General features: G+C 40.6%; 2 protein-coding genes across 4 annotated transcripts in view; one reads left to right on the top strand and one right to left on the bottom strand.

Annotated features, from left to right (window-relative positions):
* ZFYVE28 (zinc finger FYVE-type containing 28) overlaps positions 1–4,396 on the bottom strand; it is a 164,129-nt gene extending 159,733 nt beyond the window's left edge. The window contains exon 1 of the mRNA XM_067298298.1: positions 4,368–4,396. The gene's annotated coding sequence lies outside the window, so the exon portion shown is untranslated. The remainder of the gene's footprint in view (positions 1–4,367) is intronic.
* A 930-nt stretch (positions 4,397–5,326) lies between these two features.
* Positions 5,327–21,989, top strand: part of CFAP99 (cilia and flagella associated protein 99) — a 65,074-nt gene continuing 48,411 nt past the window's right edge. For 2 of the 3 annotated variants that reach the window (XM_013959941.2, XM_013959940.2), the window contains exons 1-2: positions 5,782–5,836; positions 8,494–8,621. In XM_013959941.2, the coding sequence (XP_013815395.1) occupies positions 8,502–8,621 (120 nt within the window). In that variant the 5' untranslated portion in view covers positions 5,782–5,836; positions 8,494–8,501. Of the gene's footprint in view, positions 5,352–5,781; positions 5,837–8,493; positions 8,622–21,989 lie in introns of those variants that run through there. The other variant, XM_067297195.1, reaches the window with a different exon arrangement.

The following is a 21,989-nucleotide window of genomic DNA, read 5'->3' as shown; positions in this document are numbered from 1 at the left end:
ATGTAAAAGAAACTAAGAGCAAGAAATAACGGTAGTGAATGCACAACTAAAAGATTGAAAAAAGAAGGTATTCTTTGTCTTTTTGTTCCTTGGGTAACAATTTATTAAGATTTGTAGATATATATCATCAAATAAGCGATATGTTAAAAAAGAAAAATACAGACAAATAAGCATACATTGAAGATTTCCTGGTCTGTTATACTAAGCAAATAAAAAGCATCATCTTGGAGTTTTGGTTAGAGATGGACTTTCTTTTTTTTTGGTCAGATACAAACAGTTCTTTCAAAATATTTGTTCCTTCTCAAAATATCAATAGTTTCGAGCTCAGTTTAAAACATTAACACCAGTGAGCTAATTACCCACCGTTTTTCTTGTTGCTCACAGAACTTAAGCAGCTACATCCGTGGAAATTGTTCTGAATGCTTTTGACAGCAAAAGCATTTCAAAACTATACAAAACCGTTCAGTTTCCACTTTTTTGCTAGATATTCAGAATCTGCCTGTGAACAAGTTCTGACCTAACATCTGTGGAATGTTCTAACAGCAAAAGGTACAAGATAAGAAGTTCCCTGAAATGACAGGAAATATTCCTGTTATATTCCTGTGTGCGTGCATACAAGTATTTCGATCTAGAAGGAGCCATCCTTTTTCTCAAAAGGTAGCATTGCCTGAGAGACGCCTGCAATGTCCTAAGGAGGTCAAACAGTGTAACCATTGTTCCACCAATGTGCTGCAATTCAAGAACACAATTGCTTGCAATCACTCCTCTGCATTTTCTCCTGTTCCAAAAGCCTAACCCCCCTCCCAAAACCTAATACATTGAATCTGCAACCCCAAAAGGAAAACATTCACTAAAATTAAAGAACAATCTTTGCGACAAAGGAGGCCGTAAATAAAGCACCATCTCATTGCTCTGTCTAGAATACATCAGTTAAAAGCAATTCCTCTTACCAGCTACACAGATCATGCCACTGCTATTGATTTCATTCTCTGGTTTCCCCTACCACTGACATTAAATCTGTTAAAATCTGGGTATACAAGCACACCTGAAGAGTCTGAAGAGCATCAGAGAGTAAGAGACTGCTTAAGGATCTAAAAGTCATATTGTTCTTGTGACATGCTCACAACATTAGTCAAGACGTTCCACTTCCCTACACCCACATTTCTTCTCACATCCTTAGTTTGTTCAGAGATGTAGCAGTTACTAGATACATGTCTCTGTCCAGATGCAGGACCCTGCCTCTTACAGTAAGTTGAGGATGATACTGTTAGCTTTATATCTTGATCTTGAAGAGCAATATCTGTTCTATTCCATTCCTGGTGTTCCCAATTTACAAAGATTAAGCTGAATTAATTTGCCAATTTTGTTCTGTGAGGTAGAATTATAGAAGTTTCCCTGAGATTAAACTAAACCATATATTCAGGTTTCTGAATGGACTGTACTGTAAGTCTAATGCATTCTAATGTCATCACCTCCTGCACCTTCCTAATCATATTTCCCTACCACCTTCAAAATTATCTCTAAATGGCAATCAAATGAGTAGGCCAAATGCCCAGTACCATCAAAATATGCTGCCCTGCAGAAATGCTAGTTATATGAAATCAGTATCTGGAAGACTACAAAAGAAACATTATCCATCATTGGTAGAAGCAAAATATAACTAATAAAATGCACCTGACATCTCTAGCACCTAAAAGAATACTATAACTAAGCAACACAGATCACCATTGGTAATAGCTCCCACAAGAATCAATACCCAAAAAAGGTCATCTTCAAAATACATTGTATTCAACACCACTTCAAAATAAGTTTAGTGAGTTCCACAGTCTACAGGAAGGGTCCTTGGAATTCCTAGGATTCCCTGATGAAATAGGAAAGTAAGTAGTATAACCTGAAAAGTTACAGTCTGGGTAGCATCCCTAAATATAGTTTCCTGAATCCTACTCCCCACCAAAAAAAGCTATTCAAGCTTCTGCGTATTTAATTATATTATCCATAAGATTCAACAGACACATCAGAAAAATGCTTGTTTCTGAAAAAAAGTGCCATTATACTGAACACTAATCCATTTTGAATATAGTACGAGTACAAAAAGTGATGTAATAAGTGACTGAAACTCACAAAAGCTATTTGCAAAGAAAGCAAAGATGTGCACACCAACTCCTTATATTTCAGGCAACTTTCTTCACAGAAAAGACACTGCTGATTTTAAAGTAATGGCTTGACTACGAATGTTACTAATTTATGAGGCTCAATGTCACACACCAGGTTTGGAAAGTTCCTTTTCCCATAAAAAACATATACAAGAATACAGGCATATCCTATTTGATACATATCTTGGGTACCAAATACAAAGCCTACAACACAGAAATAGTATATTTATAAATATAAATTTTACATTAAAATGAAATCTCCATTAAAAAGAAAATCAATGTGAAATCTAATTAGTTTTAATAAAGAAATAGTGACAAAAAGATATATATGCAATGATTTCTTCTGAATTTAAGTATTGCCTTTTTGTTCATTTAACTGTTCCTCTCTTAGTTGCTCCTTGGCATAAAACACAAACAGCAAAGTTTATTGAAGGCAACATGGCTGCATGTAACTTGTTACTGTGTTTTCAGTTACTTAATCTCTAAATAACTTGCCTTTCAGTTGTTTGTAGCAACATCAGACAAGTAGATATTCTTCAGCAGTGCTGGTCAGGGTTATAGCTACATACAAAATATCATAAAGCTAGCATAATTCGAACTTTTGTTTTGTAGCATAATCTCAATATTTTTTTAAAATCCCAGCATACTGGCTATTATTTGGGGAATCGAACTGTGCATGTGAAAGACTTTCAATAATAATGTTAAGCCTCATATTTTTGTAACTAAAACATAAGAAAAAATAGGTGGTAGTGACACTTAGGAACAAAAATTAAATGAAGTACTTCATAAAGTGAATAACTGTCCTTTTTTGTTGAGATATTTCAGCAGTCAGTATACTATAGATGTTCAAAATCGGTAATGGTCTTCATATATGATCTGAACATCACATGTAAGATAAGATCATTCTCTAGACAGTTATTTCACTTATGCCAGAAGATGATAATTTCATTATAAAGCAAGCTATGATTCTTGGATTTTTTCCAAGACTTTAAAAGCAAGAACAAAGGGCAGAAAATGTACATCTACAGAACCCATTAAACAAAATTCTTACTTAAAAGTTCTCATGTACACATAGATCATATTAATACCAAACAGGAACACTGGAAAATACAGAGTCCAATCTCTCTCTCCAAGTTCAGAGTACAAACCACACTAACTAGCCGTCACGAGTTTAACTGAAAATGAAAACCCAGAGGTTACAAAGAGCTGCCTATTAACTGCGAAGCCCACACTGAGCAAGTAGCAGTTTCCCAGGAGCGCACCAGCAGGTCTGCGGTGTCTCTGGAGCCTCCTTAGTGTGAGCGTCCTCCTAGGAGACACCCAGAACCAGGGAAAGCCTCCCCTCGCCTCCGGCCTCTTTTGTTGTCAGGTCCAAACAACAATAAAGCACATGCTCTGCTTTGTCATCTCTCCTTCTCCGAACAAGAAAGCTGCTCCAGACACGCCGGTAAATGCTTTTCTCCAGCTCACTGAATGCAGGTGCCTTGCAAATCTGAGCCCTTTCTGCTTTCTCTGCTCAGCCGCCGCTAGAGCCACAATAGACCGCGATCAGCAAGACGCGTCCAAAAATAAAATTAATCTAATCCAGTTTCTGCGTGAACCTCATATCACCTTTTCAGCAGCAACTCGCAATATACGTCTCAATACGAAACTACATATAATCAGAAGTACTGCGTCTGTGCGCCAAGAGATATATTCCCCTGCCAGATATTTAATTTAGCGCTTTAATTTACAAACCACGGGATGACGGCGACACAGAGGGGAGGGCAGCGGGTTTCCAAAAAGCCCTACCGAGTGCCACACGCCCCCAGGTGAGCCCCCTGGAAACAACACCACAAAGGCAGGCACCACCGCGCACCTCCCCAGTCACCTTCACTCCCTGCGCAGCACCGCCGAGGGGCTCTCCGCTGCCCAGAAAGACCTAGAAAACAGCGCTCCCGCTCCTTCCCCCCGCAAGCTTCCCCCGCAGCCCGCTCGCCCGGGAGGGCGCGGGGGCAGCCGGCAGGTGCCGCGCCGGCAGGGAAGGGGGGCGCCGCTGCCCCGCTAACGGCCGTGCCGAAAAGCGCCGCGGGGCTCCGCGGGGCTCCGCGGCCGCGCGGGCTGCCTCCTGCCTCACGCGGCGCGCGAGCGCCTAACGGCCGCCCGCTAACGGCCGCCCGGCAGCGCGGGCACCCACCCGTCCGGCGCCGGCGGACGCGGCTCCGCGCAACTTACCTTGGGTTTATAGAGCCACTTTCTGAACCTGTTCATCATCACCGCGGCCGCTGCCCGCCGCTGCCCCCCTCTCGGAGCCTGCCGCCCGCCGGCCGCTGCCACAGGGGGCTGGCGGCTGCTCGCCCGCGCCGCAGGCTGCGCGGGGCACCGGGGCGAGCCCTGCCTCTCGCCGGGCTACTTGCCGGGGTTGCCAAACGCCGCTGCTCCGCCCCACGGCTGCGAGGCAAGGGGAGAGGCTGCCGCCCGCTGCGGAGCGCGGGCGCCGCGGGGTCCGCGCTCCCCTCAGCCCAGGCACCGGCCGCCGGCACCAGCGGCGCCTCTCCTCATTGACAGCCCCCAAAACATTGCGCTGCCGCCCGCTCCCGGCAGCAGCTCCCCCGCCCGGCGCATGCGCACGGGCAGACCCACTCTCTCCCTCCGCGTCGGCTCCCGGGCCCGCGACCAATCGGAGCGCGACCCGGGGCGGCCCCCCGGCGGCCTCAGCCCTCCCACTCAGCTGCTCATTTGCGTAACGGGAGAAGGGGGCGGAGAGACTACATGCCCCAGCATGCCACGCCCCGGGCCGGAGGGGCTGTGGAACGCACCGTGTCCCGGTGCATGCTGGGACTTGTAGTCTTATCCCAGAGCAATGCTGCGCGTGTCTGGGTCGCGATAGAACGCCTCTAATTGGGGCAGTCAACTCCATTCAAGTGCTCGGGAACCGGCTGCTTAGTTTCTAGTCCCTCGTGGACACAAAAATAGAGGCGGGGGGAACAGTTGCTCGGCAACGGCGGCAAACAATCGCCGCCATCTTTTTTCCCCGCCGGGTAGTTCTTTCCCCCCGCTCGCGCCTTTCTGCGTCACGAGAACGCGCGCGTGGGAGAACTACAGCTCCCAGCAGCCCGCGCGCCCCAGCACCGCTGCGAGGCCGGGCGGGGGCTGCGCGGCCGGGGGCTGCCGCAGCGGGGAGAGAGAGCGGCGCCGGGCTCCGGCGGGCGCAGCCAGGTACGGGGCCGGGCAGCGCCGGGCTGCGGGCCCTGCGCGGCCGCCCCGGGGCGCGGGGCCGGGCCGCGGCCCGCGGGGGCAGGGGCCGCGGCTGCGGCGCCCGCGCACTTACCTCGGCGGCGGCGGCGGCGCCCGCGCCCGCGCCGGGGCCGCGGTGTCACCCGCCGCCTCGCGGGCGGCGCCGTGGCGGTCGTAGGCCGCGTTTTCGAGGCGCTTTCCGCTCCCTCGGGAGGAGGAGGAGGTGGTTTAAATAAGTGGCAAGTGGTCGTACGGGTGTGTGGCGTTTTAAGCGTTACAGCGAAGAGCAGGCGGATGTGCTCTGACACGAACGCGTGGCCGCAAACGGGCACCGTTGAAAGCAAAAATGGGTAAAACGCTGCGTGCCACGGAGATAGCGCCAGGAGCCGGGGCAGGCTTGTGTCTACTTTAGCCGTCTATCGTATGTCCCTACATGGAGTAGGAAAGATGAACAGTATGAATTACAGGTATATATTACACTGTACCCAGGAATGCTGGGCTTTATTCCCAGAGTTTTTAACTGTCGTGATTTTGATCAAGTAGCAAGCCACCCTTGGTTCTCCTGTGATTTAACTATCCGGTAGATAAGTCTAATAAAACTTACTTGCAGAGCATATTGGAGAATGAATATTCAAGGAGAATGAATATTCAATTGGAAAGTTCAGAAGGTATGAGATAAAAAATACTGTGTCAAGTAAAACACTTGTAGTAAGCGTACAAAATATTAAAATAGATTGAGACTAAAAATGAACATAAGATCCCATCTATAGCTGTTCAGTCTACATGTGTTTTCCATCGGATGCTGTGCTACCTTAACGGAGGAATCTGCTGCAAAGAGGACCTGTGCCCAGAACTGTTCTCTGTTATGCTCAGATGACAGTCAGTGATGTGGAAAATTCCAGCTTAAACGGGCATGGCAGGGTGTAGCCAGGCATGGCAGGGTGTAACCATTGGCACAATTGTGTCCCCTGTGCAGTGGTTCTTTTTCTAGCATGCAGCTGAGGAAAACACCTTTTCCATTTTGAGCAGTAACTGCTTGATCTGACTGAATTTTGCATGAAGGCTTAGTTCAGCCCTGTTTTTAGAAGGACTGCATTCGTCAGAGGAAGCGCAGTCACAGTCTTTCTAGGCTCAAAGCACAGGAATGAATCTGAAATCCGAAGGAATATCTCAGGTCGTTGAAACCAATCCCTACAGTTGTGGAAAATCTTATTGTATATAATTGCTTTCAAAAAAATCTTCAAACTCCAATGTAAAACAAAACTAGGTCAGTTCCTGAAATTCTACATCAGATAATGGAAGTAGATTTATACCAATTTTATACAGAGTATAAATTTATAGCATTTTTATACATAGTAATTAGAAAGTATATTTTCCTAAATGACTGTATGCAAACAAGGGTGCATTCCATAACACAGTGGATTTTATTCCTAATGTATATATTTTAAAACATTGATGAAAATAATGACAGTTGTTTAAAAACAGTCGTAAGCAAAGTTCTTTCTACTAAGAACCCCTGTATGTCCAGGGTCCTTAAGGTGTTACTGTATGTCTTAGTTTTCATATTTCAGTTTTTGGTTCTCATGATTATTATTTTTGGACAGTGAATATCAGAATGTACAGACCACAAGAACTCAAACTACTATGCCAGTAGAAAAATTGTCTTTCACTGTGAGGGAGGTTGGAGCCTGAATTATGATTCAGTCTGAATGAGTACAAAGGTATTTCTCTCTCCCTTATCCAAAATTCCTTGTGAGCATAAGCACCTTGGCAGATACAGAGAAACAGATCACGTTCCACGGAGAAGTGGAGAAATGGTTGTTCCCCTTTTCTTCTTCCTGAAGCAGAACACTTTATAATACTGGCTATGTGACAAAGAGACAATGTAGTGCCTCTTCTTTTTGGCCATCCTGTGTCATGATCCAGCCCTGTTTTTCTGGGCACTTTTGTTAATTGGACATTGCATCTTGATCATATCTGCTAACTGAATGTCTATATTGAACATAAACACAGACATAAACCTTTTTTCTTCCAGCAATTTGAGGTTGTTAATTAAAACTAATGCTGTTTAGGCAATTATAATAGAGTATGATAGTGCTGAAAGGCAGGGTACAAAAACACTGTATCAGGAAATGTTACAACATCCTTTTACAGCAAGAAATGATTTATCTTTAGCACAGTAATGAATCATCTTGATCAAGCATTCTTTTCTAACAGTACAGTGTGATACTGTGTAAAATGCAAGGACAATTTTTTTAATACAATTTTAATTTTCACCACATAAATTTACTTTTGTGCTCATTTTTTTTGGCCGCTAAACCAGTGTAATGGCTTTCACCCTGATCATTGCTATCATTTGTCTCTATACACAACAGCACGTGCACGTGTATAAACAAATGAAATATGGTTCTTGTCATGCAGACATTAAAATCTAGGTAGCCAGTTTTGCAAACTCTCACTCATATGAGTAAGGTATTATCTGAAACAGATATTATCCGGTAAGTGTCATTTCACAAACAGGGCATCAAGCGTAAGAAGTCACCTGAACTGCTGTGCCTTCAAAAACCCCGACAGTGGGCTAGACTACTGACTGTTGTCATCACTGCCCATCCTGCTGCTGACCAACACTGTCTCACTGATTCTTTATATTTCCCATCTCCCTGTTGGTATTCTTGTTTTGGAAATACAGGCTGTTAATAACAACATGTAATGAGATTTACAACTGACATTCTACAGTCAATTGCATCTCACTGGGAAGATCAATGTATTAAATAGGGCCTGTGTAGCACACTGGCTAAAATTAATGCTTTTCTCAAACATGATCTTTAATTATATTTCATCAAGTAACCCAATACAGAAACCATTTAAGTGTCACCCTAATGATCTTTTGAGACATTTCCAGAATAAGAAAAATGTAATTATTTGTCATGTATTTTATTGATGTTTTTACTGTTTTCTCATTCCTCCTGTTAGCTCTTCTATTTGAGTAATTGTGATTTGGAAAGCTTGACCTAAATGTTCTCTTCTGTGTTACTGCAGTATATGCTTCTTTGTGAGCCTATCAACATACATTATGCCACAATTGAAGGAGGCATGAAAAATTAATGATTTACTATATTTATAGGATTCTCCATGGTGAAGATGGTCAGCCATGGAAAACATATTGCAATAATAGTTGAACAGCTTAACAAATTTAACCCTGAAAATCAGAGCATGGAGGATTTCTTGAATGAATCAGCTAAAGTGTTGCAGGTATATTAAGTTTCAGTTTATCTTATATAGCTTATGAAGTCTTAGTAGGTGATTTTAGATATAAAGATATCTGTTTTCTGATGTGCTATTGTAACTTTCACAGATTTTTCTTACAGCAACCACACTTTTCATCCCCAAGTAAAGCCCAAATTTCTTAAGGTTATGACCAGAAAGCAAGGAAGCAAGGATCAGAGGGGCTGAATAACTGCTTGGTAGCAACAAAAGACAGAGAATGCAGCAACCTCCTAAAATGGATCTGACAATGATAGGGAAAGTTCCTCTTCCACTTCTGACTAAGCTATTTTGAAGTTTCCTGTCTTTTCCTCCCAAATGGAAGTTTCTGCCAGTTTGACCCATTCACACATGCATGCATATATACAGTTGATATGAATATTAAATTAACTGTTGGTACATCCACAGTCTAAGTAAGGTAGAACTTTGAAGGATGAAGAAGTAAGTTTTTCACTGGCCATTTTACTGCAGTTTCAGCCCACCACATCTAGTTAAACCAAAATCAGGCTTCATTTGCTTGAATATCCCAGGCTGAAAATTGTGGCAGTTCAGAAGGTGATTTACAAGATCAGACATTCTTACTTTGGGGACATGAGTGACCATCAGGACAGTTGGACAGAGGGCAAATGACAGAAGATCAGCCACCTGAGTTTAATCTAATACTGCAAGTAACCAGGCCAAGATATGGCAGTATGTAGCTATACTGGCTATGCCAGTTCCCATCCTTTTCTGACCATGTTCTGTCACCCATTCCCATCTCTTTGTCCTCATTGCCACCCTCAGTTGTGCTGATGCAGTTGTTTATGGGATCCCAGTGGTCTCAATCAGCTTTATAAAAATCACTAAGACAAGACAATAATATTGTTTAGGCTGCTATTGCCTGTGCATTATCAAACAACATTGTCGGAGTCCTGATTCCATGCTGCTATGTAGCTCAAGTACTCATTTCCACTTCTGACAATAAGGTCTAAATCACTACCATTCCAAATAGATAGTTTTTTTATGCTGATTTTGCATAAACATAAATGACTACAAGAATATAAAACTATAGAGGTCTGATGTAAAGATCACAAGCGGGTCCATATGCTTTTCTTTGGTGTTTGCTTTCTTATACAGCTTCTGCTCAGGCCACTGTTTTTTGTCACTGCCCTCCTGCTTTGTAGTAATGGCATAACTCTTGCTGAATTGCATTAGGAAACTGATTCAGTTTCAAAATAATCATATTTTTGCTGGGTGGAGAGTGGGGAAATTCAACTACCACTTCTGCTAAAATAAATATTTGTAAAAATTAATATTCAGGTCATTGTTCTTCTCAGCTCAGGAAAGGTGATATAAAGACAAAAGAAGCACTAACTGCATTAGAGAAACATGAATCTTAAGCTTCTTAATAAACCCTTTCAAAAGGGGAAGAACAGAGAGGATATCTGATGCCAAAGATAAGGCAAAAATCATTCTCTGGGATTGTCTAAATCTATTTCACCTCCCTTACTACATCATATTTTGACTGTCAGTTTATCCAAGGAAATAAAAAGTAAGATCTATTTTTATACAAAATCCAGCTTCCTTGCATGTGTCAGTATAAAATGGATGATAAAATCCTGCTGCTCTTTTGTCACCTGTCACCAATATCATTTTATCACAGAACTCTTAGAAAACATCTTTTAAACACTTTGTTGTCCAAATGTGTATTGTGCAAACTTTTACAAGTGATCTAATGGCCTAATTTAAATTTACTTTTCTTATTTGGAAAAGTACTGATTCCTGACTTCTACTGGTCACTCTTGGCATTCTTGGTACCCAGATCCACTCTTGACTGTTCCAGAGTTGGCCACTTACCAATTAGCCAGTATTAACTGAGTCACTCAGAAGCTTCCTCTCCCTCCAGTTAGGATCCTGATTAACTCCATCACTTTTAATCACAGACTTGATTCAAGCCTCTGTGTCTCATGCTGGCAGCATGACAAAGAGCAAACCTAACACTTTATACTACTGACCAGACAACTATCAGGAGGGTCAAATTCCAGCAGCACAAATCTGAATAGTTCCAAGCCACCGCTCTCATTATAGTTAGTCAGTTACTTACTTACTTACTTATGTATGCAGTATATCAGACTTTTTTTTCCCTACAAGTTACTATCTTCTATTCTACTAGACTTTTCTAATTGGTTACTTAGTTTTCCATACACTGTCAGTGCAGTCAGGTTTCAGTCAGTATCGACATTGTATGTTTCATACATGTTATGTCTCTGTAAATGTTGTATTTGGACATTTCCTAGTCTGTATGTCATTCTAATATGATACCTAAGGTGGTTTGTTTAGTCCGCTGATAACCCGTTGACAGTCTGCAGAAAATATGTTTGTTAGGCTCTTACCCACTGTTTGTGGTTGTTTCAAGTGAAACCAACAAATTTGAGAGAGATTATTTCTCTTGAAATAATAAAACAGTGTGCACAGGTAATTCCAAAATATGTTCATGGAATCCAGCCCTTTGACAGTGTCTCTGCCAGGCTGCAGTATTTTTACCTGTATTGCCAGGTCCTAGAGGTGAGTGCCTCTGACAGTCGCACACTGTTACTTGAACTGCAAGGAACATCAGAGGACATTTTGCAGACCAAAACCCATTCACTGCAAGGAGCAGGTAGCAAAGGACATTTTGCAGACCAAAACCTATTCACAGTTACAGTGAAAGAGGTTTTCAAGAGCAGTACAGATGCTTGTAGGAGCTGATCTCAAATAAACAAATGTCTTTGTTTGGAAATCTAATAAATGAACAGTGGAGATGGGCATTCTTGGCTGATCAAAAATAGGAGATGACGTCTGTAAAGAATAAGAGATAATAGGTAGAATGGAACTAAGCTCTGAAGCATCTTGACAGCAAAGACAAGTAGTATTTGGTTTATGTTCTAGAATCAACTGTGAGATGTTAGGTGGAGTAACGGGTCAAAACAACAGACATGGAGAACAGCCTTAACAATAGCTTTCTGGATGGTTATGAACAGAGAAAGACTGGACTTTTTAAATCTAATAAAAATATTTTTGTCATACTAAAACAGAAAATGTTGAGAAATTAGCTTAGATTTTTATCTATGAAGGATAGGAAAATACCCTTTTAAAGCTACTGTTCAAAAAGAATGCACAAGATGCACACATAGACTGCTTGTGACATCCTGAAGAGTAGTCTACGTGAAAAATGGCCTCTTAAGTTTTGGGCCCGACTAACAGGCAGGATGGCAATAGTCCCAAATATTAAGAAGTAGCAAGGCAATGCTGAAGTTTTGTTTTAACATTGTTGAAATTAAGCTAACAATCAACAACAATGAGGAAATGTCACAGCGAGAGGCCATGATTTTAGATTCTAGTTTAAGATTCTTATTTGTGTACTTGACAAACGTGAATATGTTATGAAAAGAAGTTGGATTTAGTCTTAAGGGAGTGACTTTGGAAAGCACAGTCTGCCTTGATCAAAGTATCTCTGTCAGCCATCCATCAGGGGCGTAAGACCAGCTTGTAGGAATCCTTGCGAATTAAAGCAGTAAAAATGGGCTGTCAGATGAGTCACAGGAAAAGCAGCGAAAGTGGGCAAGCAAATATATGCTAAAATGAAGGACTTTACAATATATATATATATGAAAAAAGAATGAGGCATAAAGTGCAAAGGGCCACAGTAGTATGGTGAAAATGTACCAGCCACTGTGAATAACATGCTTTGCAAATTATAGGAAAAACTAACTTGTAGATTTCCGTATTAGATCTTTTATTGATCTGTGAAATAGATCCTTGTTGAATATTCTGCTCAAACAGGCAACACAAAATTTGTGTTGGCTTCACTGTGCTGCTGTGAAGATAATGCAATCTAGAGGTTTGGGTAAGAACTCTACAGCAAGATTTTCTTCATAATCTCTAGATGTTCTAATTTTGTTTACATATAAATTTAGATAGATAATTAAAACCCCAAATGTGTGATTGTGTTAAAAATAGTATATTGTCATCTTTCAAAAAGATTGTATAGAAAACATTAAAAGAGCATTTTGAAGTTTTGACAGTTCACAGTGGCTGGGACATGACCACTCTATAGAGGCCTGGAATACTCTGCTAGCCAATTACTGGGCAGCTGAAAGAGAAAGCTGTGTTCTGGTCTAAGCTCTGTCATCTGTCTATTCCTGTCTTTTCTCTTACTCACCCTAACACTTCTTATTTATCCAAGTCTCTTATCTAACCTGTCCCCATTCCAGTGCCATTGTCACTGTCCAGCAAATCCTTTTCACCTCTTCAGATTCATTCTGCTCATCTCAAAGTTCTTGCACATGCAGTCCCAGTCTCTACAATGCCTAAATTGAATCAGAAATCTGTCTCTCCAAATGAAGCCCATAAGAGGCAGCTGCCACAGAGAACAGAGTTGAGCCAGGCTGTCCTCAATCAGTTTGCGCTCCCAGATTCTGACCCCCATGGCTTGTCCCAGTCTCATGCTGTATTTCAGTGAAAGCTCTGCTTGCCCTGGGCTGGGCATGGTTTGGGCACGTAAAATCTTCAAGGGAGATCTGCTAAAATCTAAAACACAAATCAGCTGCAAATTGAGATTTTTCACTCAGCAAAATGCACATGGATTTTCAAAGAATATCAAAAGGCCAAATGTGTATGGCACTGCTTGATCCCTGTGTGCCACTTTGAAAATACACCGCTAGCTGTTTTCCTGCATGTGATTTGCAACCACTTACTACTTCCAAAGAGGTAGTAAAAAATCTGAAAATTTGACAGCTTTCTATCAGATATCAGTTCTTTGACTCAGACCATCTAAGCTACTCCCATCTTGTTCCACTTGCATGCAACAGTAGGGTATCCATTAACTTCAACAGGAACAAGAGCAACCTCTTGGTTATTATTGCTTTTGTTTCTTAAAGCATCTTCGTAATTTTATTTAAATATCAGTATTCACATCTGACTATATTCTCTCATTTTAGGAAGTCTTGTTTCAAGCTTTAAGAGAGAAATCTATTTGGAAAACATTTTGGTCTACTTCTAAGTATATTTCGGAGTGACTTCCCAAAGTCAGCAGCATTGCTGTGTGCATATTTTGGTGTAAATGAGATAAGTAGTTGGCCATCTTTATTTATAGAGAAATGATGGCATTAGATACTGCTATCAAGAGTTACATTTTTCTTAGCTATATGTGGGATTTAGCCTCACATATTCCATTTAGGGTAATGGCAGTTGCTCAGCTGAACCCTGTGTGCTGCTTTGAAAAAACACCTGTTTTTCCCTGCATTTTTGTAATTGAAGTAGATCAAGCAGATAACATATCCAATAATTTGGGGGGTACATATTTCTTTTTCATTTATTGCAGTTTGCACCCACTTACTATTTCAGGATACAAACAGGGTGCAAAGGAATAGAAACTGAATTTCAAAGAGTGGAGGTAAAACATTACTTTGATAGTAGCTCAGGTCTTTCTGAACCACTGTTTGTATAGGGATAGAATCTTCTTTCGGTGTGATGGAAAAGTACAAATAAATTGCCCAAGTGCCAAGTAGTTAACAGTGTTTAGCGATCTATAATTAGCTCAAGGCTGGATCTGTCACCTTTCAAGTGACACAAGCCCCAAAACACCATTCTTTCTGGAGTGATTAGGGAATGAGCAACTTTCTACGTAGGCTTCTTCCAGGAAAACCTCGATTCTGTATTAAAAGTGGCAGAAGAGCTTGGGCATGTAACAGCTCTTGGAATTGAAAACTTGACGTTCCATGCACCACAGCTCCTGATTCACAGGACTTCCCCTTCCTGCTCCTTTACCTGTAAGAATTAATGTAGCTTTAAAACTGGTAGTAATCCTCTCTCCCCAAGATCCACAGATGGGAGAACAAACAGTTCCTAGTTTGGATTTGTTTTTAAGGCAAAAGCAATTTTACTGGCGTGATTGAAAGGGCAAATAGAATGTCTTGATTGCTTGAGGGTGTTCCCTTTGCTCTACTATCCTTGACGCTGCAAGGAGACACAGGGCACACATTTGGGTTTTGTGAGGGGACCCCTCATTTCAGAAGATAACATGAAGGTCTTCTAAAAAATCTGTTGTTCAGCTAAATATTCAGTTTCAACTGCAATAGAAAGCTAGACTCAGCACTTAGGCACTGGGGTCGACCCCTCCTACCATCTTTGCTCATTCCTTGTTTAGACATTCTGACCATGATTCAGCAAAATACTCAAAAACACACTTAAGCACTTGGTTGATTTATTATTACAATACATGGCGCTTTTCAAGTGCCATATACAACACTTCAGAAGTAATCTTCATTTTACAGATCAGGAAAGCAAGGCGCCAAGAGAGAACATAATCTCTACAAGGCCACTCGGCAAGCCGGAGAGAGAAGTGTTCCAGTCTCAGTTCCTATCCTCCAGTTCCTAGTTCACGCTTCTATATACAAGTGCAGTTCAGGAAACTCACTGATTATTTGCCTCCTGTTTTCAGAGAAATGCAAATGAAATATGGCAAATTTTTTTCATTTCTTGAATAGCAGTAGATAAATCAACGTGGCATCCTCTAATTGGAATGTTATGATCACAATTAGTCCTGAGATGATTCATTGTTAACCTCCGTATATTTCATTTGTGCAACATGGGAATATTATGTCATAAAAAGAAATTCTATCCATTGTTCCCAATGAATGATTGGACTTGATCTTCTTCCAGGAAGGAAACTATATTTGGCTTGTAATTCAGTTATTTACAATCTTCGTGTTTATTGCATTTTAAAGTATAACATTTATAACATAACATTGGACTTGTTTTTCACTGGAATGTTTTTAATAGGAACATAGGTTCATTAGTAATATGATATGCAGTTCCTAGTCTCAACAAGCAAGCCTTCACCTTTGATCTTGAAAAATCATATTATGCCCCTCAAAGCTCATAAAACCAAGTAAGTGCAAACAAATGCCTTTGTTTAGATGTTCTGACCTCATTTATGTTAAAACAGAATTCAGTCTGAATTATCCTGAATAACACATTAAGTTAAAATAACTCTTTAAATCTGTCATGGTTCTTTAAATTACTGGTACTCACATTCAAATCTGCATCTCTATTTCTGTTTTCCCCCTCTGAAGGCCAACACTGTTTCTCTTTGTTTATCTTCCTAAATGCATTTTAATACTCCTCTCATCTAATTGATGCTCTGCTGAGAGCATTTTTCCTCTTGTGTACTAAACCCCCCTCTTAATGTTAAGTATTCTTCAATTAAATCTATCAAAAATGATCCATATCCAGAGTGGTCCTTCATCCAGTGTATTGTACATAGGGATATCATTTCGTCAAAGCAGAGAAATATAGAAATGGACTGTGTCTCTTCATTTTGAAAAAAGATAAAATTTTGTGCCTAACTGAAGTAGCACAGACATTTTTTCTTCCTTGTGACTGTTAGAATCATGCTTTTGCTGTGACAACAAGAGACAGATTTTAATACAGAAGTCCACATGCAATATTTGTGCCTTTCTATGCAAATACCTCTCTCCATTTTCAGTGGAATTACTTGCTTGAATTAGAGATGCAGGATGAGACCCATCACATTGACCTTTATAAATCCAATCTACTAAAAAGCCTACTTCTGTAAAATCAGAACTGCCATCACAAATTCACTGTTTTACTCCTTTCTCTCTTTCATATTGATAGCAAGGTGAACCTGCTTATGAGCTTTCCATTTTACAAGCATGTGGTGTAAATTGGCATAACTCTTCATAGTTCTCATTTATATTGGCTCAGCTGTATGTATGTCTCACATATGCCCACTCAACTATGAGTAAAATCTCCAAATGTCAAAAGTCAGAGATTTAGTTTTAAATATGAAAATCATGTAATGGAAGATTCTTTTGATATCTGTGGTAAAAAATTCGTACTAAATAATACAAATCTAATTTGTATTATTGGTTACTGATATAAATGCAGATTATGATCTTTCTAAGGAAAGGATTAAATCTGATGGTTCTGCAGTGTCCAGCTCATGTGATTTAATATTAAGTACAAAGGAAAATAGCCTTAACATACCTTTTGAAGACAGTTAGCGTTATCACATGAAGATGAAAATACCTGCTTGTGACTGTCAAATAGAATGTAAACAGTAGAAGCAGTACATTCTCCTATTTATATCCTAAGATCCCAGTATTTTTTCTCCATTGAAATTACTGAAAGCATTTTCACAGGCTTCAGGGGAAACAGGACTGGGTTCTGGTGACTGATGCAAAACCCAGTGAAGTCAATAGGATTTTTTTCTTTAATTTCAACAGGCTTTTGATTAGACCCTTGGAGAGGACTAGCACTGAAATCTGAAGCTATAAATTAATCAGACCACATCTGCAAAATGAGTGTATTCTGCCTAGTAGTAGTCAAGTTTGGTATATACTATTGCTCAGTGCTCTCAGGAGGTGAAAACTATTTTATCTTTTCATCAAATATTATCTTATTTCTTAAATGTTTTTTTCACCTTAAACTAAATCCTTATCCTGAAGATTTTCAAACAAGGCATAGCTGTTGTTCATTTTCTTCCTTCCCTCCAGAAACCAGAGCTTTTCTTACTCTCTTCACCCAACCTTTCCTGACCTTCATGACTCTTAAACTGGTCTCTGTCAGCATCTTTATTACCGTGCACCCACAGTGGTCAAACTTGCTTTTTGCAAGTTCCCCTTTATTTCATGCTACCTGCTGCATTTACACATATTGAAAGTTGTTTGTATACAGAAGTCCTATGCTCAAACTTTCCTGCACAATCTCTTGTCTCCTGGGAGAAACATGGCAGGTTCCCAGCCACAACTAAGAAAATGCCCATGGAAGCAGGCTAAGGGAATTAGGGATTCCTCAGAAGGGGAAGGCAATGCCAGAGAGCACATATTCAGACAGGAGTCAGTCAATCATCTCATGCATCTTTTTCACAAACCGGGTCATTCTTTTACAACTTAAACACTTGGGTATCAAGAGAAGCTGAAATTCAAGGCCATAAAGAGAACACTTTCAGATATTTTTATGTGAATGACATTGTGAACACATATAATATTGTACTTATATCCAGTGCAGACACTGCTCAACACTGTAATATATAGGCTTCCCAACATTAAAAATATAGGACCATCCAGTATTCATCTACCATAAAGTCACTATGCTTTACACAACAAAACAGGAATTAGTAAGCTATGACATTAGTGATAGAGATTGTTTCGTGGGCATAGAGTAAACATATTGTCCATTAAGATTTATTACACCTTCTGATAAATTTAAATATGCAGTGCAACAGAAGATCATACCTACATGTTATTTTCAGCTGTAAATTATCTAGCCCTTCTCATGCTGAAGGACTCTCACAAAATACTTGCAAGCATAACCAGCTGCTAGTTGTTTCAGAGAAATACATGAGGTGAAATGTAATTCAGAAAGTAAGAACATGGTCTGATAGACAAAACAAAGACTCAGGAAGTAGCATTTATGAATTCTTTTCTTCTTGCCACCAATGACTTACTTAGTTTGTCATCTGGGGCAAATCTCGTCTGCACTGTACTGTAGTTCCTGCATAGGCAAAATAATATTACCCAAATGAATCTCCTTAACCTTAATTAATGTTTGTAAAGTGTTTTGAGAAATTTATACAAAAGGTTCTATAAATGTACAGTCTGTTAGCATATTGTGCTATGTTCCTGGGTCATTTAACCTACTTTTGAAATATATCCTACTGACATAAAATACAACATAGAGGCACATAGAAGGAATGCATTTAGAAATTAGTACTGGAAGTCAAACCTTCCAGACATGCTACTTTCCCAAAGGAGTCATGATTTCAGATATATGGATAAAAAACGGATATATGGATATATAGATGAAATTTGCCCAGGACACAAGGGACAACCTAAGAATACCAGCAGAATAAAAGACCAGAGATATTTAATGATGAGTTCCCTGAGCTTGTACAAAAGATAGCATTTTCTATAGCACAGAGTATCCTACAACTGTTTTAAAGCATTGGCTCCATTTTTGATTCACTAGATCAGCACAGCTTAACCAACAACTGGCTTACCCTTGAATTTTCTTATCCAGGTACTGATCCTGCCCAGTCTTGTTCAGTTTTTTGTGAATTCTGATGAGATCACATCCTCAAATGACATAGCTGCAGGCTACTTAACTATCCTCAGTTTTTAGATGTAGAAACAGAACACTTTTAGTATCCTTTGCAGATTCAATTGATAATGTTTTATGACAAGGGGAGAGGACTTTTTTGGCATGTGGCCCTCAGAATTACCAATCAGTATTAATATTCTGGAGCACAGCTGTCCCCAAGCTGCTGCTCTTGTCAACTTGTTGCTTAGCTCAAGGCTATGTAATGATTATGTACTTTTTTGCCAATTGCTATGGCAAGAATAAGCATGTTATTTCTGTGTTTGTCCTACAACTATCTTCTGATTGACTTGTTAACTCAGAACAGTTAAAGAAATTGAATAAATATAAATATGCAATTGTACTTTTATACTGTATTCTAAACTGTATAGGAGATATGATTTGGGCTTTGCTGTCTTCCTGTTGTCGCCTGGTTGTCTGCTTTTGTTCCTCTCTCAAAAGTACATTTGAAAAGCACTGGTTTGTTGTAGTACATTATACACCTGAAATATATCAAAGTATTCAGAAGGTAAATGCAATGATTCTAATCAAATGAAGATTTTGATTTTCTAGATTTCTAGCAAAAATAGTTATGAGAGTATTTGTTTGGCTGGTTTCCAACCAGTTCGTCCAGTTTCACTACGGATTTTCTGTTTATCATCAGAGCTACTGCTACTGTTCAGGAGCAGCAGCATTTGTTCAAGGGGACGATTGTTTTGCATTCCAAACTGTTAGAATCCTATTTTATTGAAACTAGCTGGTTTTCTCTCATTTTGCCCTTCAGATGCTTGGGTTTGCCTTTGCCTTGTGTGATGAATTCTCAGATATACTCTTATCAAATATGGGATTTATATTTGAATATTTAGTGGGGGGTTAGATTTCTGGATTTTCTGTGCCAGGCTTATGAACAAACTTCCATAAATCTTCATCCAGAAAAGGCATATTTGGAACTGAGGGCGAACCTCACAGGAATTCTCAGTGCTTAGCAAGATGGAGTCTATACTCCCTATCAAATTCATTTTTTTGTATATTTTCAGATGTGTTCAGTCTCTTTCCTCTGCTCTTCCATTTGTGTCCTTCCTCAGCCTGAGCCCTTCTGTAGCTCCTCTTTTTCCCTGCCTTCTTTTTCACTCTTTTCTCTGAGCTCGTTCTTTGTCATATCACTGTTGTTGGCTTCATTTTTGGAAATGCATTCCTTTTATCTTCCTGCCATCTCAGCCACAACCTATTGGGTCTCCTTCGTCTAGGGCCCTGATTAAGAAAGCAGAGGAGATCCTGCTTATTCTCACTCAATCTCCAGCTGCCCAACAAACTTTGTAAAGCTTCAGTGTCTTCATGTAATGAATAGTTTGGTTATACTCTGTTCCTTCTCACCCAACATATCTGGGTCGCAGAATATATTCAGAGTCCTATCTATCTGATCACTTCAATTGTAGAAATAAAGTTTTTCTGTCATTTTAACTACTATTAGCCTTAAGCAATCTAAAAGCCACAGACTGAGCTTGATTCTATTTCTGTTCATGTATCATTGGCTATGTTTATTAAAATTCTGCTAGAGAGAGAGTCAGATATATTAGTGCAGGCTCAATGGCAGTGAAGAAATTACAGGGATCTACCTAGGTGTAATTTTGCCTGCATATATACATATATAGAGACGCAAGTATAGGGAGGCACTATTTTTTTCTAGTGATGCACAAAAAGTGAAGAACCCAACCTGGCTTTTGAGCAGGAATAGTAAAATAATTATACTTATTCTTTAGTACATTTCATCTGGAAGGCAACCTAAGAAAATACACTTGGAGCTCTTCTACATCATTTTTACTTTAAAAATTAGAAGTGTAAATTTTAAAGTTATGCCTTTTACTTGCCCAGTCTCAAAGCCCTACATGGCATCATGTATCAGAAGACTTGCATGTTTCCTTCCAACAGCCCCTAATGATACTTTCAAACTAGAAATGAATTACATGAGGGAAATAAAAGAATCGTGATGACACCAGAGATAGCCTATTAGGGAGGGTGAACCTCTGGTATCATATATTATTGCAGTTCAGTTGCTGCCACATCTGAGAGCTTTGGTGACAATACTGATGTGAAATGAAGAACTGAAACCCAACTGTTATGCAGAGCATCCCACGGGGCCTTGGACATTATAATGTATTTATTGGGGAAGGATGGACTGGACAGAAGTTGAGGCATATCCACTATTCTTTTGACAGGTACCAGGAAATTTTTAATGCCTACAAAAATAACTTGACATAATTTTAACTTAAGATTTGATCTTATTGAAAGTCAGCTTTTTACAACTGTTCCATTGACTCCAACACTTCGGTGCCAAAGCTAGATCTCTTCTTGAGCTCCACCATCTAATTTGGAACATGAACCTACTATATCTTGTTACTAGAATCATGGTGACACTAAAAATGACCGTTTTTCTCTGCACAAAGTATTATACTTGAGTAGGAGAGATCATATACTAAATGTGGACTATATCTGTTCAGAAGATGCACTTAGCTTTTTTCTTGGCTTCCTGGCTCACTTCCTTGGGTCAAAGAATCATTATTTTCTGTCATTTTGTCATACTTTGGCTGTCCTTTTCTCAGTTTATTTAATAAGAGAGCGCAGCTAACAGAGGCAGCGAACAGACGCAGCAGTTTGCGCAGCAGTGGTTGGGCTCTGACTAGAACTTGAGGATCTTGTGGAAGTTGTGGGCTTTCTGAGGACCCCCGAGGACCTAGAAGGTGATCGCTGTGAACAGGAAAGGGGAAGCTAGGCAAGGACAACTGCAGGAGGCCTTGACTTCTCCTGGGAAAAGCTCGTGGGAAAAGCTCCAGCTAGGAGTGGCTGCTGCTAACGAGCTCTCTGGGTTGCCCCTGACCAGAGGGGGTTGGGGCCTTTGATCCCAGTGGCCCTTGATTGGGCGGTCAAGCACCCTGTGAGTCAGTGCTAGGGAGAGGCCTATATAAGAGCCAGGCCTAGAGCGCAGCTAACAGAGGCAGCGAACAGACGCAGCAGTTTGCGCAGCAGTTCGCGCAGAAGGGCGCGCGAAGGGACGTGCGAAGGGACCTTCATTTCTGTTCCCTGTGGTGTACACTTCCTCAAGTATGGTCGTGACACGCCGCACAGCGCGTTCCCCAGTGACTGTTGGAGTTGCTGCGTCAGAGGCTTGGACCCAGACTGACCCTCTGACAGTAGATGCGGCTCTACAGGTCTCAGGCTGCAGGGAGTGCTTGGGGCCTC

This window comes from Apteryx mantelli, chromosome 5 (genome assembly GCF_036417845.1).
Source record: "Apteryx mantelli isolate bAptMan1 chromosome 5, bAptMan1.hap1, whole genome shotgun sequence".
NCBI classification, from domain to species: domain Eukaryota; kingdom Metazoa; phylum Chordata; class Aves; order Apterygiformes; family Apterygidae; genus Apteryx; species Apteryx mantelli.
Note: the sequence above shows the minus strand (reverse complement) of the source record. Positions and strands in the feature narration are given on the sequence as shown.